This window comes from Dromiciops gliroides, chromosome 4 (assembly GCF_019393635.1).
Source record: "Dromiciops gliroides isolate mDroGli1 chromosome 4, mDroGli1.pri, whole genome shotgun sequence".
NCBI classification, from domain to species: Eukaryota; Metazoa; Chordata; class Mammalia; order Microbiotheria; family Microbiotheriidae; genus Dromiciops; species Dromiciops gliroides.
In genome coordinates this window covers 437,072,452-437,099,988 of record NC_057864.1, presented here as the reverse complement: position 1 = coordinate 437,099,988, position 27,537 = coordinate 437,072,452, and the positions used below count along the sequence as shown (strand labels likewise).

General features: G+C 47.5%; 1 protein-coding gene across 1 annotated transcript; it reads right to left on the bottom strand.

Annotated features, from left to right (window-relative positions):
- STRIP1 (striatin interacting protein 1) lies at positions 1–26,702 on the bottom strand. The gene is made up of 21 exons (XM_044004435.1): positions 26,496–26,702; positions 21,542–21,611; positions 19,690–19,764; positions 18,834–18,968; positions 18,623–18,743; positions 17,799–17,867; positions 15,496–15,602; positions 15,281–15,408; positions 11,714–11,896; positions 11,221–11,438; positions 10,174–10,239; positions 9,921–9,984; positions 9,146–9,217; positions 8,088–8,162; positions 7,743–7,840; positions 5,306–5,432; positions 5,072–5,172; positions 3,441–3,507; positions 2,608–2,712; positions 1,877–2,081; positions 1–909 (listed from the first exon to the last, which is right to left on the bottom strand). Exons 1-21 carry the CDS (start codon positions 26,694–26,696, stop codon positions 662–664), a joined length of 2,535 nt encoding a protein of 844 aa, XP_043860370.1. The 5' UTR covers positions 26,697–26,702; the 3' UTR covers positions 1–661.
- Positions 26,703–27,537: the final 835 nt, after the last annotated feature.

Sequence of the window (27,537 nt, the reverse complement as noted above, 5' to 3'; positions counted from 1 at the left end):
AAATACATTTAAAACCCCAGAGTTACACAACAGAACACACATATATTTTATATATATATATATATAGATAGATAGATAGATAGATATATATATAGATATGTACAGGACATTGCAAATAGAGGGGGGAGACAGTGCCCCCGTCTGAAGGTAATGTCTGTTTCCCACCCTGACCCCGTCCAGGGCAGACGTGCTAAGGCAGCAGCGTCCAGGCCTCTGCAGGAGCTGCTGGAGGGAAGTGAGGAGGAAGCTGGAGATGAGTCTGAGAGCAAAGAGCCCGACAGTGCTTTCCTGGATGACCTTGCCCCCCTCTCCCAGGCAGATCACCATGCTTAGTGTTTTGGCGGAGCTGGTGGATTACACCTGAAATCTGGAGGATGCCGTGGGAAGGGGCCAGAGGGCTCTGCTCCCAGCACATGTTGGCCTGGGGCTCCCTCCTGATGTGCAGAACAACGGCCCTCCTGGGCAGGACACTGGGAAACTACCACCAAGAAAGAAGCCAAGCCTGGAAATGTCCCCGCATCAGGCCGGGGCCTGGAGTTCTGCCATGATGAATCTGTGAAGATGGTGCACAAAGCCACACTGCCACCTGCAGGAGAAGAAGCAGCACTGCGGCAACCTGGGACATGGGGCCTGGCGCCAGGAGCTTTGGGCAAAAAAAACCTCACTGCAGCAGCTCTTCCCAAGAGATAGGCTTGGAGAAAACCTCCCTTTCCAGCCAGAGGTCATAGTTCATCTGGAAGTCCTCCGGAAGGTCCACCCGCTGGCCCAGGACACTCTGCAGGCAGTTATCCACAGGCAGGAAGTCGGGGTTGTTGTGGGTCCGGTCATAGCGCCGAGAGTTGAAGCGCTCAATGTTGGCCCGAAGAGCGCACTCTTCCGCCTGGAAGTCCCAGGGTCGGGCATCCAGATCTGGGGCAGGAGGAGGAAGAGGCAGAATTAGGAACGGTGACGGCCACCCTTGCTGGGAACTTGCTGCAGACACCATCCACAGTGGGCCCAGTGAGCAAAGGCAAAGGGGCATGCTCACTGCTGGTGAGGAGGGGCCAGGGGGAGGGTCAAGGAAGCCTGACAGAAAGGAAAAGGATGCAAAAGATCACTGTGGGGAGGGAGGAGAGGCAACACCGAGGTTTTCCATGTGAATCCAATTTAGCACCTATTGAGGAGTGTCTACTCTGTGCAGGATGGGTACCCACTATAGGATGTGGTTGGATTTCATAGAAAAATGTCCAGACAGGAAAGTGGAGGCCCACAAAGAAGTCATCAAAGGGGCGCAGCTAGGTGGCACAGTGGATAGAGCACTGGCCCTGGATTCAGGAGAACCTGAGTTCAAAGCCGGCCTGAGACACCTGACACTTACTAGCTGTGTGACCCTGGGCAAGTCACTTAACCCTCAATGCCCCGCCAAAAAAAAAAAAAAAAATCAAAGGTGGGGCCAGGGGAGGTGGAGAGACAAGGCCAGGCTACACAGTGCGATTCAAATCTAGTTCTGCTACTTACTACTGTGTGAGCTTGGGCAAGTAACCTAAGCTTTCTGGGCTTCTGTTTCTACCTTTGTATAAAATTCAAGGCTTCTGCTCCATGCTCTCCAAGGTACTTTCTAACTGAAAATTTGACCATCCTCCATAGGTCGCTGAAGATTTTTAACGTGTTCATCCATCCAAGGGGCTTTAGTTGCCACCTTGGCATAGAGGCAAAACCAAAAATGGAGAAGATGTTCTCTACGGTTTCTCTCCTGTGCCAAGATTCCGCTTCGGGGAGGGGGGGGGGCGGGATATAGTGTCCTCCAATGAGTTAGAGGGAGATGGATGACCAGAGTCCTCCAGGAATGGAACCAGAGGCACTCAGCCCCTGCCCTCCCCTTCCCCAGCAGCCTCACCATTTCCATAGGCCCAGTCATCGTTCAGCCGGTGTCGGACTTTTTGGTAGATGGCCGACATGGTCTTCATGTTGCTCTTCCGCCACTGGCGCCCCAGATACTTGGTCTGAACCTTGAGCAGCTTGAGCACATAAAGCTGCATCATGGCTTGCTTTACCTTCAAGGCCCGCTTCAGGATGGGCGCTGACTTGAAGACCACCAGCATCTAGAACCCAGTCCAGGGGCAGCAATAAATATGTTAGCTAATGGCCCTAATTCATCCAGTCCCCTCTATGTGGCAGCTGGCAGAGTGAGAGGGCTAGCCTTGAAGGCAGGAAGACCTGGGTTCAAATCTTCCCTCTGACACCTACTGGCTGTGTTGCCCTGAGTAGGTCAATGAGCCAGCCTCTCCGGGCTCCAGGCATTTCTCTAAGGCCATAAATTGCACAGATGTTGTCAACCTGCATTGGCAGAAGGCGTTTTCTCACCCGGAAGCTCCTCACCCAATGAAATAAGCTTAGCTCCTATCCCTATCCCTATCCCTGAGTGATGAAAAGGTCTGTTCTCCAGGCTTATTTCAATAAGCTGAGCTTCCCTTCATCACCTGACTCGGGAGAAGGTCAATTAAATGGAAAGAAGTTGGATACAGGAGACCTTGAGGGAAAGAATTTGGTTCTGGGGACCCAACCCGGCTCAAGGCTTCTGGCTCTGAGACTCCCACCTAATGACCCCAGTGCTCTCAGAGCACTCACCATGGTCCTGGAGTGCTTCCATTTTGTCAGCTTGTTCAAGATCCGAAGCAAATTGATACAAGAGAAGAGGTTTCGCCAGCAGAACTGGTTATTGTCGCCGGCTTCCTGCGGGACAAACCCAAGGCCAGGCTATCAGTGGTGAAACTAAGGGGCTTTGTCAGCCACGTCTCATGGAGTACCCAGAGAGGCCGAACCCTGTGGAGAAGCACCTCCCTGGGAGGAGGAACAGGGCAGGCAGGGCTGTGTGCCAGTGACTCAGAGCCGGGGGGGGGGGGGGGGGGGGGGGGGGGGGCAGGGGGCCAAGCCAAGGAATTGATTTCCCTCCTGCTGGCTTAGTCACCAAGGTCCCGGAATCACACCCTATGGGGAACATAGGTGGCCTTGGTGCGTTTACTGCCTTCTACTGCTCTGACCCCAGGAGATGTTACGCCTGGTACTCCCTGAATTCTGAGCTTCCAGATAGAAAAAGCACAGGCCTTGAAGTCAGAGAATGCAGCTACATTGATTAGCTGTGCTGCAGTGGCACATAACTCTGCTTTCTTTGACCCTCACTTTCCTTGTACATAAAATGGGGAAAATCTCACAGGGCTGGTGTGGGGATAGGAAGCCTCAAGGCCCTAAAGGCACGTGGATAAGTGTTACTATTAGCTCAGGCCCCTCCATAGAAGGGCTTTTGCAGGAAACAGGAAATAAAGAGGGCTGCCTTGTGGGACAAGGATTCCATCCTTAGGACAAGGAGAGGGATCTCTTCCAGTTGGCTCCAAGTGGCCAAGGGCCAATCCAGCTGACTTCCCTCTTCCTTCCCCATCAGGGATAAAAACAAACTCACTCACCAAACTCTCTGCTGTCAGCTCTGGCAGTTCATGAACCACACAGTAAGGGTAATCCAAAACGGAAATACTGTAGGGGTCAAGAAAAAAAAAAAAAGACCCACCTCCATAAGGGAAGCCTTTTGGGGAGAGCACTGTATGAGGTAACACTTATCCTGAGAGGGTGTCCTGGGTCCTCTTGTGTTTTCCCTTTATACTATTGTAGAGCCCTGGCCTAGAGTCAGGAAGACCTGAGTTCAAATCCAACCTTAAGATACTTTCTAGCTATATAACCCTGGGCAAGGCACTTCACCTGTTTGCCTCAGTTTCCTCATATGTAAAATGGGGATAATAATAGCAATTACTTCCCAGGGTTGGTGTGAGGAGCAAATGAGACAAGATTCCCAAAGTGCTTAGCAACTTAAAGCACTACACAAGTGCTAGCTATCTCATTTGGTGATCTCATCAGCTCCCCTCCAGCTCTGTAGATCAGCCTGAATCTCTCTGGACTTAGAGCATCATTTCACTGCCCCTTTGGACTTCTTGTATTGGATATCCTTTGGGCATCTCAAACTCAGCTCGTCCAAGATGGGAACTGTCTCCACCCCTGCCCCCTACCTCCCACCTCCCGATCGCTGCCAAGAGCACCACCAGCCTCTGCCTCGGCCAGGCTCAAAGCCTGGGTGTCAGCTGTGGGGCTCTTCCCTCCCCCATCCCACACGCCCAGCGTGTTGTCACGCTTTGTCAAGTCTCCCTTTCCCACGTGGGCACCCGTGTCCCTTTTCCTCCCTGGGCAGCACTGCCTCAGGCCTGGACTGGGAGCGCAGCCTTCCCTTTCTACTCCGCTGCATGTCGAAGTGCTTCCTCTCCAGTCCAAGGCTGATCGGTTACTTTGGCTGCCTGTCGCTGTGGCCCCCATGCCTGGCAGGCTCTCCCTTGTCACCCCTGCCGGGAGGGGAGCTTTCCTGCACCAGCTCAAATTCCTCCTTCTGCTGAAGGCTTTGCAGCCCCTGCCTCCCTTTCCTCCAAGATTATTTATCATTCACACTGCACGCTTCTTTTATGTACATAATTATCTGCACTGTCATCTCCCCTATTACAAAAGGATTTCCTAGAGGATAGGGACTGGTTTTGACTTCCTTGGTCTATCTGGCACTTAGCTCTTAGTAAATGTCTGCTAACTGACTGATAGATACCTTTGGGAATAATTCCCGGCTGTAGGAAAGTCTTTTACCTTCTACCCCTCAGTTTCCCTGTTAGAGATAACATCGGACACAAGATACTCCTGTCAATTCCTGCCTTCTTTCAGTCATCAACATTCCAATCACCTGGTGTTTAGCCAACTTTGCCTTATCCAGGTGGAGACCACATCCCAGTCCCTGGTAAGTGGTGCCCTGGGGGTCAAGGAATCAAATTTCACAAGGCCCAAATAGTGTGAGCAGTTCTGGTACTGATAAGAGCTGTTTTGTGGAAGGCAGGTGTTTGAAGGGTGCTCGGGGCTGCTGGGACCTAAGGCTATGGATCAGTTCATCTGCCTTGAGATCAGTAACTGGTTCTTGAGCAGAATCATGAGCTTATTGCTGCCCATGTGAGATTGATAACTGTGGGTCCCGCATGTCCTCACTCCCACTTCGCCCTTCCCTGGCCCCTGTTACCTGTTTTTGGCAGTGATGTACGACATGATGGTTTGATTGAAGAACTTCAGAATCAAAGGAATGCAGTTGGCAAACACAAGATGTTGGGCCATGTACTCAAACTGAAACCACAGGGAGACAGTGAGGGGGGCATTTGTTAGACAGGGCCTTTCTTAGAGCCAAAGGCCCTAGGCTCAAGGTTACAGGAATGGCAGGGCACAAGTCGGGGAGGAGGCCGGAGGAGACCCCAGGTACCTGGTAGACGTGGTTCAGCTTGAAGTGCTTGAGTAGCAGCAGCAATACCGCAGAAATGGCCTTCACGATGATCTCTTTGTGGCGGTTCACATCCACCCCCAGCTTCATGCTCTGTAACACAGTGGTTCTGCAAACACAAGGCAGGGACGACCAAATTAGACACACAGTGGTGGTGGCAGGGCAGAAGGAGCGATGGTGCTGCACAGTTCTCTCCCATCCACCTTACTACTACCTCGTAGCAACTTTTGGGCTCCCCAGAGACGCTCGGCTCTTGGCCGCTCTTCTCTCGGTGCAATCTCGCTCGCTCAAAAGAAACGTTTTGGTGAGGTTCCCCACTGTTCCCCGGTCGGATCTTATTCTTGTCTCTCAGGACCTCCCTAGTACTTTGACCTCTTCTATCACAGAATAGGGACAGATTCCTTTCTTTCTCTTTCTTCTTAAGGAGCAGCTCCATTTAGAGATGAACCATGGCGCCAAAGCAGCATTGGGCACCCAAGCCAGAGAGACCTGGGGCTGAGGCTCACCCTGACTGAGGATAAGTCACTCCACCCTCTGGGGCCTCTGAGAGTGGGGATGATTTGGGGTTTTTTTGCGGGGCAATGAGGGTTAAGTGACTTGCCTAGGGTCACACAGCTTATAAGTGTTTGAACTTAGGTCTTCCTGAATCCAGGGCTGGTAGTTTATCCACTGCGCCACCTAGCGGCCCGAGAGTGGATATTATAACCGCAGCGGCAGCTTTCCCTCACAGGGTTAGGGGTATCAAGGGATTTGTCATGCCTCTTGCATCTGAGCCCCTCTCTCCACCCAACAGTCCTGAGTTCAGGCCCTCATTACCTCTTGCCTACATTATTCCAACTGTCTCCTCAACAGTCTCCCCATCTCAAAACTCACTGCTCCAGTCTATTCTACAGACTGCTGCCAAAAGCAAAGAACTGGCCATGTTCAAACCAAGTCCAGTGGCTTCCTACGGCCTCTAGGATAAACTGTGAACTCTTCTGTTTAACTTGTAACCCCCACAGCCTTGAACCAGCCTCTCTCCTCACCCTCGCTGGGCACTGATCCAAACTGTCCATCCTTCTGCTGGTCCTCACACTAGCCCTCTCTGGGCCTTCACACTGGCCGTCCCGTGTCTGGAATGAACTCCCCTCTTTACCGCTGCCTTACGGGCAGACAAAACCTTTCCTGATCCCCACCAGCTGCTAGTGTCCTCCATCCCCAGCTGCCTTGTATTTATCTACTCTGCAAACAGCATTTATTCACTTTATATTCCTGCTGGATATTTGTGTTCTCTCCCATCAGAATGTCAAGTCCTCTGGAGGAGAGACTGCCTCCTTCTTTGTACCTGTGGCTCGGGGGGTGCCCCATACTTGACTGACTGATTTAAAACGAAGGGAAACTGGAAAGTACTAGAGCTATCATGACTTTGCTGACACACAGCAGCCGGAGCCCAAGACTCTGCCTCAGATACCTGCTAGCTCCGTGATCCCGGGCCAGTCAATTAACTTTCCCGAGCCTTAGTTTCCTCATTTGTAAAATGCAGATGGAAATACTTGAACCCCAGATTAGAAGGGACTGTTAGGAGAAGACAAGTCCTGCCAACTCTAGAGTGCCACATAAATGTGAGTAAAACCATGGGCAAGTCCCTTAGCCTCTCTGAGGGCCGATGGTCTCATTTGTAAAATGAGGATAAAACCCCTCTAAGTGTTTTCCTCACAGGGAGACTGTAGGTGAAATAACCAATCAGCTAACAGTTATTAGGTGCTTACCATGTGCCAGGGGAGAGTCAGAACAGAAAACAAAGCCCCTTCTGTCACATGCACAGAGCTTGGCAAACCCTAAGGTACTTTACAAATATCAGCTGCGATTACTGACAAGACTGAATAGTTTATAGAACTTGAATTTTCTCTCCTTCTAAGCTGCCTGCCTCCCCCACCCCCCACCCCATTACCACACAAGATCTCTAATCTGAAAAAAGGCACTCTTAGAACACTAAGATGAGGGGTCGCAGGGTGACCAAGGAATTCCCTCTGTAACTTTAATCAGAACCTAAATACCCTGCTTGCAAATGCACTGGCTAAAAGGAGACACCTTGACTGAAACTGGATCACCCCCTTGGTTGGCAAGCTAGAAGGAATCTTAGAGATCATAAAATCCCTGGCCCGGCCCCTCTTCATTTTCCAGATCATGAAATGGAAGCCCAGAGAGGGTGGGTAAATGTCTTGTCCTTGGGCACCCAGCCCATCTGGTTGTAGGGGGACCAAAATCCAGGTCTCCTGAATCCTAGTCCAAATCCCTACTCCCACGCTGCCTCCCCCTACCAGCCAATGCATTAAATTCTACCCAGGGACGCCCACAAAACCCTCTCTGTCTTTCCTGGAGATCAGAAGGTTATCTGCCATCTGCCCTGTCCTACTCCATTCACAGGGATGATACCTACGGCATCTCCTCAGGTAGGACGTCAGCCAGGATGTTAATGGAGTCTGTTTTGGCTTTGGAGGTCGGAGCAGCAGCCAGCAGGATCTTCAGCAGGGCGATCTGGAGTGCGGACGAAATATTAAGGAAAAAGAGCATGGGACGGTCTGGGATCAAAAGGTAACATCCTGAGGGCCAGATAGCTGTCTCTGCACCCAGGAAGCTGAAGAAGGCAGCAGTGAGCTGGCTATGGAAGTTCACTGAACAAGGGAGAACAGGTACTTTTCATCTACTGATGGAGACTGAAGGATGTTATCACTTGAGGGGGCCCAGGAAGAACATCCTTGGGGCAAGAGAAAGAATCACTCACCATGTACTGAGGCAGACTAGGGAGGAGACCTTGGTAGAGGGTTTCTGCAGGGACTTGTTCCACTTCCTCTTCTCCCTTTTAATATAAAAGGTCACAGAAAGAAAACCTGATCAATCCTGGGCAAGTCTGCCTTGTTTTCCCTCTAGCTAGGGTTCTGTGAAAGCTAAAATACCGGTGGAAAGACTGGCTCTAGTTGACCTGCTGCCTCCCCGGGGGAGAGGGACCTGGGGGTTTGGAAGCTGCTGGACATCTCACACTGCACATCCCAGAGACAGCCTATGTGGAGCATGTCCAAAGCTCAGCTGGGTCCCTTTCCCCCTTGTTTCCCCATGCTCCTGGTCCCTTGGGCTCACGGGCTAGAAGTGACCCTAGATTCCTCACTCTCTCTCATCTCCACATCCAATCAGATGACTTGGCTTTCACCTCTTCAACCTCTCTCAACACTCCCCCTTCTCTCCCCTGGCCCGGGATGATTTCAACAGCCTGCCTCAGGGGTCCCCTCACTTCACTCCATCTTCCATTCAGCCCCTAAAGCACAGGCCTGACTGAGTCACCTTCTGCTCAATCAGCTCCAGGGGCTCCCCTGATCTCAGCTCCAGGCTTTTATTGTTTGGTCTTTGGGGCCCTCACAACCTGGCCCCCCTCCCTTCATCATACGCTTCTCTGTGTACTCTGTGATCCAATGACACCGGGCCTCCTTTCTGTTCCCCAGACAAGACACTCCATTTCCCAACTCCAGGCCTTTGCTCTGGCTGGGCCTCACACCTGGAATGTTCTTGCTGCTCATCTCTGATTCCTTCAAGTCCTAGCTCCAATCTCACTTTCTACAGGAACACAGGAAGCCTTTCCTGATGTCTCTTGATGCTGGGGCCTCCCTCCCCTTGGTTGGTTATCTCCTGTTTATCCTGTGCAGGCCTTGTTTGGACACCACCTTTGATGTGCCATCGTTCTACCTTGGGGGGAGGGCCTGCTTTATATCCCCAGCGCTCAGCCCAGTGCCAGGCACACAGTAGGTACTTCATAAACGCTTGCTGCCTAACTGACTGCCTTGCACTTACCCCCGAGAGGGGAGAGCGAAGGTATTCTTCCTCCATCTGGGCTTGGACTTCTGCGATTGACGTGTACTTGTGCTATTGTGGAAGAAAGGAAAGAACATGCTCGTGTATGGGTGGGGGGCTCTCCAGATACCCCTCCACTGTGCTCTGAGCAGGAGGACACCATAAAGCAGCTGGTCTCCCAGAAATTTTCCTTCGAAATGACTCTCTGAGGAGGGATGAAGCCCCTGCTGCAAAAACCTGGTCCAAATGGGCATTTCTGGCCTCCCACTCCCTACCTGCTTTCCTACCCCAGAGCAGAGAAGCAGCAAATTACAGTGGAGGAATGACTGTGATGGGTAACAGGGAAGGAGAAGGAAAAACCACAAAAGGCAAGCATAAAAACACAAAAACAGCAGAGTGGAGCCACTGAGGGTAGCAGCAAGGAACCCATGGCCCTTCCACAAGCCTGAAGGCCTTTTAGCGGTGAAATGTGTTTGGAATGATCACCCTGAGCTATAAAAACAAGGTCAAATTCAGTGCATTCTGCTTAAGCAGGTCAAGAAGCACATTGTGCTATCTGGGAGAAAACTGCCTACCAAGGTCAGAATGTAGCATCTGGGGTATGTGAAAGTGTGAAAACATGAGCTCAGGTGGCTGGGAAATTTACTTATGGGGAACTAATCCTCCAAAAAATGAGGCTCTACTAAAACTAGTCTGAAAAGTATGTCTTCCTGGCTTCCTGCTCCTCTCCTTGCTCTGGGACCAGGCAAGCAGAAAGCCCTTTGGAGGCACTCACCAGCTTCAGAGTCCTGATGCTCTCATGAATGGGTCTGGGCAGCCCCACCACTGTGTTTGTGTCACTAGAAGGGAGAAAAAACAAACCATTTCCTGTTCTTAAGTCTAGAATCTAGTCAGTCTAACTTTCAGAGGGACAAAGGCCAGAGGAGCAGGACTCCAAGGATTCTACTGTGTTGGACAAGGGGGAGGAAGCTCCCAACCAACCCCTTCCACCCACTACTAAGGCAAAGATAAACATAGCCAACACTTACCTCCCGAGTGTGTAGCCAATGAATTTACTTCGGCTGGATTCTAGGAACATCTCAATGTCTTTTTCTCTGTTGTAGATGGAAAGGGGAGATACATTATTAGAGAGGTTAAAATGCACGTTTTCTGGATGGGGGGGCTGTGTTGGTAGCGGGGGGTGTTGGGACCACCTTCTTCCTTGTTTTTCTCTCGGAAAAAAATGGGAGTGGGGAGGGGACTCGAGGCTATATTTACTTTGTTAAAGATTCTCTTACAATCGGATCTAAAGACACTGTTAATTTAGGGCCATGAAATATATTACATAAACCTTGTTTTGCTCTTAAAATGACATTTAATATGTTAAGAATTTGTGCAGTTAACAAATTATAAAGTTATTGATGGCTTTACTGTGACTTAGAGTTACACATCGCTGAACTCTGAGGAATCCAGCCTCTCAATTTCTGTCAACTTAAATGAATAGGAAAACCTTCAGAAAAGTGTTTCCCACACAGTCAGATACAGAAAGCACTCATTCAGTTTTGGAAGGGCAGCTGAGAGGAATCTCATGTCTCCTGATGCTTTCTTTCTATCATTTTTATAGACTTCTGGAAACAGGAAGCCTGCCTGGATTGAGAAACCCTTCTCCCCCTTTTCATATGTTCCTCTTTTTCTTTGTTTTGTGTATTTTCAAAGACATGCCAATTTCTATGTTATCCAGTAACGTATGTGTATATGCACACGTATAATAAAGACTTTACCTTAAGCATTTTATTCATCATTATAAAAAATTCATACTCCATTTTTAATTCTTCTACACACTGAACCCCTGATGAGAGGCAGGATGAACTCCTTTTCTCCAGGTCAGGTGAGAGAAGGCTCCTTGCAAGGGTTCTCACTACGTGGAAGCAGATGCTCCCTAAGGGCCATCACTGGGCAGCATTTTCTGAAGAAGTCAGCTTTCATGCTTTGTCCCTCTCTCCATCCCACACACAAGCATGGCTGATATGAACATTATTTCCTGCTAGTGGGGAGGTCAAAGGAAGCTCCTCTCGGGGCAGGGATTCAAGACTTACCTCACCTTGGGGGCCCAAGGCAGCCCCTTGGGGCAGGTGAGTCGATCTGTCTGAGGGTGCTGCACGGGGGGAGGCATCACCTCATCCCGCTCAAGGGGGAATGTCTCTCCCTCTAGGCTGTTGTCGTCATCATTCTCCTCTTCCTCCTCACGGGAGTCATCGGCCTTATATGGATCCCGCTCATTGAATGCATCGAGGTTGTCTTGTTTTATGAGAGCCTGAAAACAGGAGCCGAACAGAAGAGGACAGAAGAGATCCAAGAACGAGTGATAACCAAAAGGACAAAAGGGATATGAGATCAGAGTGGGTGAAACGGTAAGACCATCAGGGACAAAGCAAAAAGGATAATCATTCACTGCCCGGACCACATGAAATCTTAAAAGCTGCCAGGGATTGCCCCATGTACACTGACTTCTCTGAGGGACCCCTTCTGTTACTTTAGACGTTTCCTACTTCCCTGGAGGCATTCCTGGAGCCCCTGTCCCACGCTAACCTTGTGCTCTCGACGACCCCGTTTCTGCTGCTGTTCAATGAGGTCGGAGGCAGAAGCTGGGGGGGAGGCCGCCCTCATGTTGCGAATCACTTTGATGCTGTCTTCGGGCAGAGGGGGAAGGCCCAAGATCTCACGCTTTTCTGCCTTCATGCTCTGGAGCTCCTCGAAGCCCCCGAGTGTGCACTAGGACAGAGAGCGGATACCATGAGCCTCTCCAGAGCTAGATAATTTCCAGGAGTGACACCAGGGCCAGCACAGACTTTCCTTAAATGGTTTAAGGAGCCCTTTTAACCTTCATCTTTATGCAGTCCCACAACCTCTGAAGAAGAGTACAAATCCATTCCAAGGGTAATACAATGGCACCAACAGTGGGAGAAGACACCACAACACTAGGACACGTGGAATGATAAGCAACTAAGGGGGAGGAAAGAGGCTGAGGAATCATGTAAGACCTGGGGGCTTCTGGAGCAGGAGAGTTGGCCTGTCAAACTCAACTAGGAGTCCATGCCATCCTAGAGCAGTGGTCTCCCAAGGGAAGGGCACAAGATGATCCACTGAGGTGCACATACCCCAGACTGTAACCGATTTGGCGGGCAATTTCCTCCAATATAGCACTGTGCACTTCTTGACCTTCTTAAACAAATGCACTAAATTTGACCTTGTTTTTATAGCTCAGGGTAATCATTTCAAAATGTTTAAAATCCTATTAATAGGACAGCTAGGTGGCACAGTGGATAGAGCACCGGCCCTGGAGCCAGGAGGACCTGAGTTCAAACCTAGCCTCAGACACTTGACACTTACTAGCTGTGTGACCCTGGGCAAGTCACTTAACCCCAACTGCCTCACACACAAAAAAAACCCCAAAGAAAAAAAATCCTATTAATAGCTCTCTTTTAATCTAACAAAATAAGAAATTAAGATGAACTAATAGTTAAGAGATGGGCTGATACTGACATATTTATACAGCATGCTGGATGGCCATGTGTGGCATGCAGATATACTCAGGGAAGAATGGGGTCCACAGCATGGAGGGGTCAATAGTGGTGCCCTCATTTGTTTTTGTTTTTGTTTTTGTAGGACAATGAGGGTTAAGTGATTTGCCCAGGGTCACACAGCTAATAAATATCAAGTATCTGAGGCCAAATTTGAACTCATGTCTTCCTGAATCCAGAGCTGGTACTTTATCCACTGTGCCACCTAGCTGCCCCCCTCATTTACTTTAAAGGTATTATTATAACATATTGCGGTTGACATGTGCCAATTACCTGGATTTACATATCACTTTAATATGTTTTAACTAAATTAATCTTCATAAAATGGGCAAGTAGTTTAAGAAGATTCCAGCAAAGGAAAGTTAAATTGAAACTTACACTAGTGACGCAGGCACAAGTAGACAACAAGAGAACATGCAGCTGACCCTTCTACCAAGCTTCCTCCATCATACTGAGTAGTAAGGACAATGAAAATCTATTTAAAGCTGACAAGGAGTTGGCCAAATTATCAAAAGGATTATCTGAAATAGGGACATCCCTCTATTATCGTCATTCATGGATCCTGTATACTATGTATATCCTGCCTTATCTATGAGTAGCCAGACGTTTGAAACTAAGGTTCTGTTGCTGCAAGTGTCATCAGCCATAAACACACTCACACATGTGTACCTCAAAAAGCTTGTCATCACTTTAAAGACCTTTCAAATGGTTTCAGTGATTTTTATGTGCATTTGTTAAAATATAAAAATACAACATCTTCCAATTAGTTTGCAAGGACAGCTGATTGATCTGGGAAGATGGAAACTTTCAAGTCCAATTTCAACAAGAACTATGTAATTCATAGGGAGGGTTGAAAAATAAGAAATGAAGTAGCAAGTTCAGCCAACCATGTGCTTTTTTCATTGGATCTATGGATCACTGTGAATCATCCTTTCTAGTGATGACAGATATTAAAAGCAAGAAATGAAATAAACTGAATTTATTAGAACCAGACTTTTGAATCGCTAAATAACAAAGTGTTAAACCAAGATTAAAAAAGTTACAAAGCATATTCCATCACACTGCTCTTATTAAAATATTATTATATAAAATATCATTAAGCATATACTGGGGGGGGGGAAGCAAGGTGGCACAGTGGATAGAACACTGGCCCTGGAGTCAGGAGGACCTGAGTTCAAATTTGGCCTCAGACACTTAACACTTACTAGCTGTGTGACCCTGGGCAAGTCATTTAACCCCAATTGCCACACACAAACACACACACACACACACACACACACACACACACAGGAAAAATATACCAGGGGGCAGCTAGGTGACACAGTGGATAACAACACACCAGCCCTGGATTCAGGAGTACCTGAGTTCAAATCCAGCCTCAGAAACTTGACACTTACTAGCTGTGTGACCCTGGGTAAGTCACTTAATCTTCATTACCCCCCCCCTCCAGAACGCCTCTCCCCCACACACAAAAAGAATATACTAAAGGTACAAATACTTTTTTGCTCTCACTAACAATAACATAAATTAGGGCAAAAAGGCTTTTGTACCATTAATAAACAATTTTAAAATAATTTAAAATATTACTCTACCTTTATCTTGTCTTTTAAATTCTGTTTTATGTTTAAAATATATACAGTATATAAGCATAATTGTATAAATATACACATATTGTGGGTATCTGGGCATAAAAGTTTTACTGATAAGGGTATATAGATTCTGTTTTATAGAATCATAAATTAACTCCAACTTCAGGTTTTTGAAGAAATGACTAACTAAAATCTGACAAAGACATGCTATTTCATAATTCCTCCTAAGTTTAATCTAACTGGTCCCCAGCAAGTCAAACTGTCAGGCCTGAGAGGCGTAGGCTGATTCTCAAGGCCCCACTAACATCTGGGCAGTGTCTTTGCTTGGGGATGATTCCATTTTCCTACACTGTTGGAGTAAATTACAAGGAGAACACCAAGAGCATGAATGCTAACGATGAGATGGGTGTAAGAACAACTGGGAATGCTTGCTGGTGCTTTGGGTGAGGCTTCTCCATACTTAATGAGCTGCCCGTTAACCTTGTGAAGACTAGGTGCCATCTAAAGCGAGAAGAGCCATTTCCTGAGTGCTCAGGTGGCAGATAAAGCTCGAGCCCCAATCTTTCACCCAGTTACTTCTCAGGTGATGGGAAAGGCTCTGGGCCTGGCTGTCTCTGATTGCTAATGAGAGCTCCCAGTTGTGTGAGGGCTGGTTGGCCCTCTCCTCTGGCATGACTCACTCTCCCCTCTAGAAACAGGTCAGCTGTCACTGTCCAGACTGAGGATGCTGTTAACTCTCAGTCCTCTCAGATGACATTTAACAGGAGCACATATTTACATTAGATTTTCTCTCAGTCACTTTTGTCGCCAAACAAGCTACAGGTCCAAGTACTTCTCCAAAAACAGCTTTGTATGGAGGACCGACAGCCTCCTGCCACATTCTCCCCACATTCTCCCATCGTGATCTGCATCGTGACCAAGTGTTCATGGGTCCCCTTAGTCAGATGGGGCATTTCCAGGGACGAGTCCCAAGGCAGGATTCTTACCAATACTGTTTTCCAGAGAAGCAAAAGAACCTTCTTCATGGGAAAGTGAGGCGCATGTCCACTGCAGAACTTGGTCACCATCCCAAAGAGCATGATGGAGAAGGGCTCGTTGTTGTACAGGGGAGAGCCTGGAGGCAACGAAAGACACCCCTTGGTCAGGCAGCCCTCAGAGGTGCCACCCTGGGAGACTGACAGCACATTAAGAGGAGTCATACCTAGCTCTGCTCGGAAAGTCTGCCTCATGGTCTTCCAGTCAGCTTTATCACCCTCACATTCTTGGTGAACGGTCTCAACAATCAGGTACATGATATTGAGCAGCACCCTGAGGACGAAAGTCAGGTCAGAAAAAGAGGAGGATGTGGGAAATAAGGACCTCTTCATCACATGCTACTTTTTTTAAAAAAGTCCTTTTAAAATCTGCAGAAACACATGTAATGTACTGATGTGCAAAGGGGTTGAAATGGGAGTCTCCCACGATAAAAACAATCTGCTGTTCATCTCTCCTGTCTGGCGCCTCAGTTTCTTAACCTTAATTATGAAAGCATTTTAGGAACCTAGTCTTTCTTCTTAGAGGTAATGCCCAAAGGGACTAAGTCAAAGGAAGGGGAGAATCAGTGGAAGCTAAAGCAAGGACTGGCTGGGGAGAGGGCAGAGGCCACGGCTGGGTGGGAAATGACACTAGGGAGGAGGAAAGGGCACTGGCCATAGCGAGAATAGTGGCAAGAACAGGGTGCCACTCGGGCCTTAAACCACAGTGGAAAAATATGGTATAAACCTACTGTGTTTTTTTAAATTCAGAGAAAGGCTCTGCCCTAAGCTTCATCACCCTTTGAAATTCAAAAGTGATCCATGGGGACAGCTAGGTGGCTCAGTGGATAAAGCACCAGCCCTGGATTCAGGAGGACCTGAGTTCAAATCCAGCCTGAGACACTTGACACTAGCTGTGTGACCCTGGGCAAGTCACTTAATCCCCAGTGCCCTGCCAAAAGAAAAAAAAAGTGATCCATGGCAGTCAACAGTCATTTATGGACCATCTACAAGGTTTAGAGCACTATGTGGCTGTCACTGCTATTCTATGCTATTCTATGCTATTCTATTCTATGCTATGCTATGCTATGCTATGCTATGCTATGCTATGCTATGCTATGCTATGCTATTCTATTCTATTCCATTCCATTCCATTCCATTCTATTCCATTCCATTCCATTCTATTCCATTCCATTCTATTCTATTCCATTCTATTCTATTCCATTCCATTCTATTCTGATTGTATTGTATTATAATGCATGTTATATGTTTTTATATATACATAATATATGTGTGTTATATAATATATAATACATATGTGTGTGAGAGAATAATGGGATTCTATGAGACCCAGAGAGCCTGGTCAGACCTTTCTTAAGGCCAGTCCAGAGTCAGGAGAATTTCAAAGGAAATGTGGTTGGACCTTGGACTGTGAATAGGGATTAAAACCACACCTACCTGAAGGCTTTTTCCCCTCCCTGTGATGAATAACCCTCAAATCCAGTAAACCAATAGATTTGAAGCCAATTAGCTTTGAGCAATGTGTAAGGGCGGGCTCTCCTCCAGCCCACAGGAAGCTTACACCGTCACTCATTTTCTTGGCCCTGGAACTTGAAGGGGCAGATGCAGCCCACTATGGCTCCTCACTATTTCTTCTTTTTAACTTTCTGAGCCATGTGCTTTCTTTACTAATATTTAATATGCTTTAATAAATGCTTAATGCCCCCAAACTGGTGTAGTAGCCTCTCATTTCTAAGTAGCAATACATTAGAACACCAGTTAAATTTTCTCTAAACTTGGGACAGTAATAGGGTGATTCCCATATAATTGTTTTTATTTTGTTTTTTGGGGGGTTTTTTGTAGGGCAATGAGGGTTAAGTGACTTGCCCAGGGTCACACAGCTAGTTAAGTGTCAAGTGTCTGAGGCTGGATTTGAACTCAGGTCCTCCTGAATCCAAGGCCAGTGCTTTATCCACTGCTCCACCTAGCTGCCCCTCCCATATAATTTTAACTGCCACATGTGTTATATATGTTATTTCTTATGTGTATGAATATAATATAATATATGTGTTATTTTTATATGAGTGTGTGTATAAAAATAACTGCCCATAGAAGAATTCGGGAGTGTCTCCCTAACAACCTCTGTCTGGCATTTGGCAGCTTCTTTTGAGCACATCTACTTCTAAAGGCTCTGTCCCTGGGAACAAGAGTGTGCTTTACAAGACAGGCTCATATAGCACATTTACATTTACGTTAATTTCACACATAGCCCTGACTACCCATGGCTCTCACCATCCCATTAATTGCTTACCCAGAGTCCCATCATACCCTGAAGATAAATGTACATGGGAGAAATATAAATAGAAGAAATGGAAAGAAAAAAAATGTCCTCTGACCCCTGCTGTAGTTAGATTTCCCAACCCAAGCTAAAAACAGCATTAGCCTCAGGCTGGCCAGACCCTCATCAAAGAGAACAGGCAGGAAAGCTCACCTCAGGTCGGTGCTGTCGGCCAGGGAGATGGCGGGCTTCCTCACAGCGTTGCTGCAGGCCGCACTGTTGCTAAAGCAAGAGAGAGAGTCAGATTCCTAAGGGTGGTACTGCCCTAGCTGCTCCATAAAAGATGAGGCTAAGTAATTCAAATAATGGCAACAGTTAGAGTGCTAATCAGATGGATTGCTGCATGTACCAGGTTAATTTTAGTTATTTACTTTTATTATTTTAGCCAAGAAGCAGCCACTTTAGACTCAAACCCTTGGACCCCACAAAGCAAATGTAGCCATAACAGAGGTCGAAGACAAGCCTGGGCTCAGTCTGTATAGTAGGTATTTGCCTTGTCTCCTTTTCCGTGAGGGGAATTATCAAGCCGACATAACATCAAGTCCTCTACTAGACAGCAGGGTTAATAAATGGTGTTTCAATGACATCTCTTTGGGGACTATCTCTACTCCTGAAAATCTGTTGTGACCCAGGAATGAGAAAAGGCCTGGAGGGTGAAGTCATTCTCTGGGGCTGATCATCTATACCCAAGGTGTCTAACACAGCTCATTGTGGCCCTTGATGCTCCAAAACCAGAGGAAAATGTCATTGGGAAAATGTTAACACAACAAATAAAAACACAGTATCGCATTAACATGTGGTTTTCTCAGTTAATGGGTAGCTACTTTAGTGGGGTTTGACCCCACTGATCCAGACTGTTCAGTGGACTCTAAGTCAGTGTGGGTTCTGCATAGGCCTCCTTTATTTATTCACTCATTTACGTATTTGTTTGTTTGTTTAGGCTTCCTTTATTTAAACCCTGAATAAAAAGTGCTCACTCGATCTCCATGTTCAGCAGCTCCACCAAAGCATTGAATGTGCCCACCTCCAGGAGCAGGAAGACATTGTACCTAGACCACGACTGAACTTCAGATTCAGAGGTGCACTCCCCAAAGGTACCTAGAGACATACACATAGGACACAGGTCACCGCCTGCTCCCGGCGCCTCTGCAGAGAAGCCATGTGTCCTCTGATGGCAGGCCCACTGACCTTGGGCAACATAGAGGATCGCTCGGGCCACTCTGAGCCTCTTCTCCCTGGCAGTGACTTCTAAGCCATCCAGGAGCCTCATGGCATGGGTACGGTGCTGGTTAATGTCCAGTTCGGTCCACTTCTTATCTGCCACTATAAAGCAAAAGCCCTAGTTAGTAGCCTTATGGCTGAAAAGCCGAGTTCTTTGGAGTGTGTGTAACTTTAATATATTATAGGCAGGATGGCCAACACAGCCAGAAGTGTCAAAGAACATTGCCAGGAAATGAACCCTTATGCAGAGAAGCTCGAGCTGCTGGTCTAAAGATATGAATGCCCAGACCAGAAAGGCTGATCTTTTCACTAGTATTATAAACAGGAAGGGGCCTCTAGGTGGCTCAGTGGATAGAGCCCTGGGTCTAGAGTGTGGAAGACTGGAGTTCAAATATGGCTTCAGACACTCACTAGCTGTGTGACCCTGGGCAAGTCATTTAACCCTTCTTGCCCCAGTTTCCTCATCTGTATAATGAGCTGGAGAAGGCAATGGGAAACCACTCCGGTATCTCTGCCAAGAAAACCCCAAGTGGGGTCATGAAGAGTTGGACGTGACTCAAAGGACTAAACAACAACATAAACAGAAAGGGGTTTAAAATGTTATTTTTCCAATGTGCTAATTTTTCGAAGCTCCTCCCAGAGCAGAGAAGGGTATAAGCCGCGTGGGGTCCAGCTGAATCATTGCCTGGTGATTTGTGAGGTCATGTGGGTATATATGTTCAGAGGCCTGAAATCTAGAGATGGCTAAAGAAAACAGAAGCTACTCTATCCTTTAGAAGACAGGCTGAAGGCAAAACAAAGACAGGAAGGGAGGAAATCTCACCATGGATCCTGAAGTCTTCCTCAAAGCATTTTCGGTTCATCTGGAACTCAGGCCCTTCCGTGTAGCTATAAAGTTCTGTAAAAAACAAAGGCTCGTTAGCTGTTTTGACAATTCAAGAGGAAAGAGAAATACCAGAGGTCTGTGTTTCGAGCCTGTTTCTTCAATGATACCCACTGAGCTAAGCCACTAACTAAAGAGTGATCTGGCGCAAATTTGATCCAAAAGTGCCAGGGGAAATGGAAGCTTCACCAGATGCCTGCCTTTCACCTCCTCACTTCCAAGCAGCCTCCTCAACAACGGGGTGATGACTAATGTCTGGGCTGTCCTTCGCTTATATGATCCATTATGGTAGAGAGGTTTTTCTAGCAGGGTGGATACTACTGATTTCCCTGATTCATCCTTCTTTCCTGGCTTGAGATCAGAAGCATTCATCTTTGAGTCGAATCTCTAAGATCCTTGTGATTTCATCTTCAACTCCTGTGGATTCAACTGTCCTCTTAACACAGATGATTCTCAAATCTATTGATCCAGTCCTGATCTCTCATCTCATATCTCCAGAGGCCTACTGGATGGCTGCTGGACATCTCAAACTTGACATGTCTTTGCCCCAAGCCCACCCTTCTTTCCCTCTAGTAAGCCTTTATATAGCACTCTACAAATGTATCCTCATGATAATAACATATTGCATTACCTTCCTAACAACTCTGCAAAGTAGGTGCTATTATCCCCATTTTACAGATGAGGAAACCAGAGGCAAACACAGGTGAAGCAGTTTGCCCAAGATCACACAACTAATAAGTGTATGAGGTCAGATTTGAACTCGGGTCTTCTTGACCCCAGGTTCAGCTGACACTTGATTCATTTAGCTCCTCAGACTACTGATGGCACCTCCAACTTCCCAGTCACCCCAGCTCACAGCCTAGGTGTCATCCTTGACTACTCCTACCCCCATATACATTCGTTGTTTTCCTATCAACTCCATCTTCACGATATCTCTTGTATAAGGCCCCTTCTGTCTGATGACACTGGTCACTACTCTCCCTGCCTCCACACCAGTCCATAGCCTCTCAGCTGTAAAGCACACACTTCTAACCATGCCACCCCTGTACCTCTCAATAAACTCTAAAGCTCCTTATTACCTCCAGAATCAAATTAAGAACATGCTGTTTGGCTTTTTAAATGCTCCCTCTCTTTCCAATCTGCTCACACTCTTCTGCCCCCACATACTGGACATTTTAGTGACACTAGCCTTCTTGCTGTTCCTCAATCACGCCTGGCCACCTCTCCACTGGCTGCTTTTTCACTGGCTGCCCCCAATGCCTACGTTTCTCTCCCTCCTCAGCACCACTTCCCTACTTCTTTCTATACCAACCCTTCCCATCTTCCCTCTGAGACCACCTCCAGGCCTAGCCTCCCTACGTGTTCTATGTACACAGCTGTCTGTAGCATATCTCCCCCATTAGAATGTGGGCCCCTTCAGGGCAGGGGCTATTTCTTTCTTTGCATGCCTAGTCAAGATTTAGCACAGCGCCTAGTTCATGGAAAGTGCTTACAAACTGTCTGCTGACTAACTTGAGGGATACAGTCTTTGGGCTTCATTCACATGGTCTAACTGGATTAAACATGCACCAAGTGGGTATTTAATAACAGCGGAGCAATAATCTATGATCATGATAACCGGGAGCCATGATATATTCAGCCTCTGCCCCAAATAACCAAACATTTCCCCAAAACATTTACTGGGGGGGGGGGTGGTGGTGGAATTTATTCGTTTATTCAAGGCTGTGTTCACATCACCACCTATTTACAGTCAGGAGAAAATGTCCACCAAATGAGAAAGGTCATCCTTTACCTGAGAGTTCTGCAGCCCACTTATCTGTATCAGCATATTCAAATTCTAAGTCTGGGGACTCAGAATAGCCCTGTTGAAAACAAGAAAGACTTTAATAGAAAAGGCACTTTTACATTCTAAGGACTTTTTAAAATGGAAAAACATAAATCCTCCTAAAATTCACTCAAATGATACAGTGACACAATCTTCTGTGCTTTATAGATACCCCTAACACTTCCCAATAGCCTCTGACATAGGATCTACCAGAGGCCCCCAAAATTGAGGAAGCCTCTCCTTCCACCTTATCCCACACATTTTTCTCCACCTAGTTCAGTCCTCAGCAGCAAAATGTTGTCTGAAGTATTCTGGTCTCAAGTGCTCCTGAGATCTGACTGACGGAAACACAGCAGCAGTCACACAGAGTGGGCAGAAAAAAATGTCAATTATCTGCTGAGAGTTAGCTAGCTGACAGGTGCAGGGATTAAGCACCTACGCTGTGGGAAGCCAGTTGGGGATGAAAAGAAACAAGCTTCCCACACTCATTTTTAGTCTAGTTCAGGAGACAAAACACATACTAAGAAATGATAAGACAAATATTAGGTTAGAAATAACAAGCAGAAGAAGCAAAGTCATTATTTTACCTATTTATATAGTCAGTCCAAACATGTAGTTGATATTTATACAATGCTTTAAGGTTTGCATAGTGCTTTACATATATTATTTCCTTTGAACGACTATACAGTAAGCCTGATATACTCGGAGACTCAGTTTCCTCATTTGTAAGATAGAAAAAATCTATTTTTCACTAACTCTTCACAGGTTTGTTGTGAGAAAAGGAATTTTATAAACTGTAATGCATTATATAAGTATAACCTGTTATTATAATTAATAATTGTACTTCCAACAGAATTAGAGAGAGGTACCACTGTATTACCAAGTATTTAATTAAATGACTACTACCTAGGGTACCCAGCAATGTGCTTGGCCCGAGGATACAAAGACAAAATAAATAGTTCCTGACCTCAAGAGCTTATGTTTAGGGGGAAGGGTAACAACACGTACATACAAAATAATCATTTACTGGAAAGGGGCTAATTTGGGAGGGGTACTAGCAACTAGGCAAATCAGGGAAGGCTTCCTGTAGAAAGTGGCATTTGAGCCTGAGTTCTGATGGAAACAAGCGATTCTGAAAAGCAGAGGGGAGGAGATCATGCACTCCAGACATGGGAAGCTTTTGGGGTACAAAGGTAGGGAGAAGGGAGATGGGAATGCAAGGTAACCAGTCTGGCTGGATGGAAGAGTGTGAGGAGCTGTAACAACAAGGATGGGAAGAGAGGCTAGGACCAGGAAACAGAAATTTGTAGTTGATCTTAAAGACGACAGAAAGACATTGGAGGTTACTGAGTGATATGGGAAGGCTTCTCCTGTCTGGAGCATAAATTGGAATAAGGAAAGGCTTGAGAGTGGGAAGACCAATTGGGAGCCTATTGCAATAACCCAGGCAAGAGGTAATGGGAGGGGGGTCAGAGAAGAAAAGTGGTGTGGTCACAGTCACAAGATTTGGCAAGGAACAGGACATGTGGGGTACAGGAGAGTGAGAATCTGAGGTTAATGCCAAGACTGTGAATGGGAGAATGGTCAGGTCTTCTTTAGAAAAAGATAAGGCAGAGGAGAAGGTTTTGGAAGAAATGTCATGAGTTCCAGGATTGAAAAACCTGAGCTCTAGGCCTAATGACTTTCAGATAAATCTGAAGAAAGGTAGAAACTATTAGTAAATGGGGGAAAGTATCTATATAGGGCCTTGTCTTCTACCTTTAGATATAGGTGTCTGGACTTCGGTGTCTCCAGAAGAGAGTGAGGCTGATGACTGTGCAACTCTGCCTCCCTTAAATCCAATTCAAGATGTCACCCTTTGATGACACCTGAACTCTTCAAAATAAAGTATGAGCAACAACGTTTGTCTCCCAATTGTCTAAACTTTCACCTGCTGGATCTTAGTAAAAACTGAGGCACACAGAGGGAGATTCAACAAACATTTCTGTTGCTTGCTGCCAATATCTAACTAGGGAGAGGGGCAATTGCTTTTGAATTCTGATGAAGTATAATCCAGTATTATAAAGGCCATTTCAACAGCCTCTTCTCAGTCTGAATCCTTCCCAGAATGTGTGTAACATCTGACACTGCTCACCTTCCCCTTCCTGAAATTCTCTTTTCCTTTGGCTTCTACAACATCGCATTTTATTTCGATTCCTACTTCTTAGATTATTCCATTTTCTTCACTGGCTCTTCTTTCTCCTCCACCTCAGTAAGGTCACAGGATTTAGAGCTGAAGAGTGCCTTACAGATGATCTAATCTAAACTCCTCATTTTACAAAGGAGGAAATGGGGGCCAAGAGAAATGAAAAGGCTCATACTAATTTGAGTAGCAGAACTAGGGTTCTAACATAGATCCTCTGACTCCAAATTCAGCATTTTTTTCCAAACTGCCTCCTGGGAGTCTCCCCCAAGGATCTTCCTTTCTAAATATGTTTATCTACTCCTATGACTTTGGCCATCACCTCTAAGGGGATAACTGAAAAATCTCTTTTCAGTTTTAATTTCTTATATGAAGCTTGGACCAGTTTTCAGCTCTCTTCTGGACATCTCTAAATCAATGTCCTCCTAGCACCTCAAAGTCAACATATCTGAAATCAGATTCATCATTTTTATCTCTCCTTCCCTCAAGGATATAAGCTCCTCTTCTGATTTCTCTATTTCTAATGGACCTATGAGTTTCCCAGTTACCCAAGGCTCAAAACCCTGGGCAATTAGCTTAGATTTCTCTCTCTCCTCCCACAACTAGCCAATCACCAATTTCTATGGTTTCTATTTCCATAAGCCTCCGTTCCATCATTACCAGGCAGTTCAGGCCTTTCTAGACTATTACAATTACCTGCCAATTGGTCACAGAATCATGGATCTGGAAAGAAGCCTAGGGAGTCATCCAGTCCAAATCACTCATTTGGCCAAGGCTCAGGGTACACGGGTAATAAGTAGCAGAACCAGGATGCAAAGCCAGTGAGTGCTCCTTCTACCGTCCCCCCCCTTTCCCCCTTTCTAGTCTACCCAACACATCACTGTGTTGTTAGTGTTCCTAGTACACAAACAATGCTGATCGTTTCCATCGGCTCCCCACCAGCTACTAGATAAGAGCCAAACTTCCTAGCCTAGCATTCAAAGGCCTCCAGGATTTAACTCTGACTGATCTTTTACGATTTTCTATACTCAATGCTTTTTTGCTCAACTTGACTACTACTCCCTGTTCCCCAAACATGGCTTCTATTCTTCCTTTGCTCACACACTACTACTTTTGTCTGTGGTGCCCTCCTCAGAACTGCACATCTCCACCTGCTGAAATCCTATTTCTCCTTCAAGGCTTAGCCAAAATATCATATTGCCTTCCCTGACCCCTCAGCTAGAAGTGAGCTCTCTCTTCTGAATTCCCATGGTGCTTTGTACTTCTTTTAAAGTGACAATTACCTGTAATATAAGGTGCAGAGATGTCTTCTTTCCTCTCTAAGCTGGAGAAAGAACTAGGGCCCGTGTCTTACTCATCTTTGTAACCCTCATGGTCTAGTACAGTGCTCTGCACAGACAGGGTAGGCACTCAATTAAGAACTCACCAGGAAGATCCCTTTCTCTTCCACCCTAGCTCTTGTGAGAAGTCAGTCCCTTGGCCTTTTCCCAATAGCCCACACCAAATCGTCCAGCCACCTGTAAGTCTACTTTAAGATCAGCCAAGTTTTTTGTTTGTTTGTTTGTTTTGTTTTGTTTTTTGGTGAGGCAATTGGGGTTAAGTGACTTGCCCAGGGTCACACAGCTAGTAAGTGTTAAGTGTCTGAGGCCGGATTTGAACTCAGGTCCTCCTGACTCCAGGGCCAGTGCTCTATCCACTTCGCTACCTAGCTGCCCCAAGATCAGCCAAGTTTTGAATGGCTTGCTGCACATTCTGACTTAAAGACAAAACCATTCAAAATGTGACAAACATTTACTAAGAACCTACAGTGTGCAAAGATTAAGTTACCAGCTTATTAAAAGACACTGGTTCCCTGGGCCAGGATGTAAGAAAATTCCTGGGGAATGAGGAATTCACTTTGCTACAGTTCCCCTCACTCCTACCTCCCCAGCAACTGTTTCAGTAGGTAAAGTTCTTTTAGAAAGGAACATCAAAGTACTGGGGAATATGCTGATTACAGCGACCTGATTTAAACGAAAGAAACCCATAATGAGTATTTTCATTCATGAAACTGGCAAAGGGGAGGCTAGTGGGAGGAATTACTCCAGGAGAAGGTGAATGACTCTGAAGAACTAGGGTGGCACTGGAACAGAACGAGATGCAAAACCATGCTGGTATTTTAAGCAGCGCCTGTTTGGGGTTTTTTCATATATACGTCCAGAGGGTAGGGGGTAACCTGCCACTGAATGGCTCCATGGAAGAGGAAGAGGAGCAGGAGGAGGAGCAGGAGGAGGAGGAGGAGGAGGAGGAGGAGGAGGAGGAGGAAGGTCAAGAGGAATAGGGGCAGCAGCAGGAGGAGGAGGCGTGTCCCTTCCAGGTGACCTGCTCAGGGACAAGAGCAGGACGCTGACAATGACCTCTCGTCCATCTCAGAGCACGGCACCATCCCGAGCTCTAAGGAGGCCGGGGTCCCGGCGCCCCTCGGGGACCACCCACGGCCCCGGGCCGGCAGCAGAAGGGCCGACGGACGGCGGGGTCCGGCTGCTGCTGTCCGAGGCCCCGGAGCCCGGGCCGGTCGGGCTCGCCCGCCCGCCCGCTGAGACTGCGCCCGCCCACTCTCTGGCCCGGCCCGGCCCGGGCCTCGCTTCCTGCTCCGGCCCAGGCCCCAGTGACAGCTCCGGGTCAGCGGCCGCTCCCAGGCCCCGCCCCAGGGCCTCGCACACGCCCACCCCGGCCCGGCCTCGCCCTCGGACCCCTGACCTCCGAATCCTTGCGCTGGTTGCGGTTGAACTCCCGCCCTTTGCCCCCCGGCAGGACGCCCCCGCCGCCCCCGCCCCCGCCGGCGGGGGTCCGCGGGGCCACGGCCTGGGGCTGCGGGGACGCCGGGGGCGGCGGCGGCGGCGGCTGAGGCTGCTTGTTGTTCACGATCAGAGGGCCTGGCCCACCGCCTCCCGGCTCCATCTTGGTTCCTGCAGCCCAGGCCCAGCTCTCGCACGGCTAGAGGGCCGCTTCTCTCGCGAGACTTGACCCCCGCCCCAGCCGCGCCCCCTCACTTCCGCCATAATGAGTGTGGCGGCGAACGGAGGAAGCCATCTTGAGAGCGGCAGCCTTCTGGGGTCTCAGCCTGGGACACCTCCGGAGCTGCCGGCAACACGACTCAGGGTCAGATTGTTGTAGTTCAGTCGTGTCCGACTCTTAGTGACCCCATTTGGGGTTTTCTTGGCAAAATACTGGAATGGCTTGCTCTTTCCTTTTCCAGCTCATTTTACAGATGAAGAAACTGAGGCCGACAGGGTTAAGTGACTCGCCCAGGGTCACACGGCTAATAAGTGTCTGAAGCCAGATTTGAAACTGGGAGATAGGCCCTGCCCTCCATCCACTGCACTGGTTTTTTATCAGTGCCCCTAGTGTGACCTTGGGCAAATCACTTAACCTGTAAGTTGCCAAGAAAGTGTCAACCTGCGCTGGTAGAGGGAGTTTTCCCACCAGTGAGTCCCCTATACCAAGGAAATGAAAAGCCCTGTCCCTGTCCCCTAAAAGGGAAAAAGGTCTATCTTCTAGATCAATTTGGGTGTGTGTGTCTGTGGAGGTGGCGGGGGCGGTATTTCCTTTTCCAATAAGAACACTGGTGTAGTCCACACCCTAGGTCCTGGGGGAATATAAGGGGTAGTACCAGGAGTTTACATCCTCATGGAGAGATAACACGGGCATACATGCATACAAAATACATAAACAAAAGATAATGGGGGAGGGGGGCACTGCGTTAGCAGGAAAGGTCTGCCGGCCTAGCTGGTACCCTGAG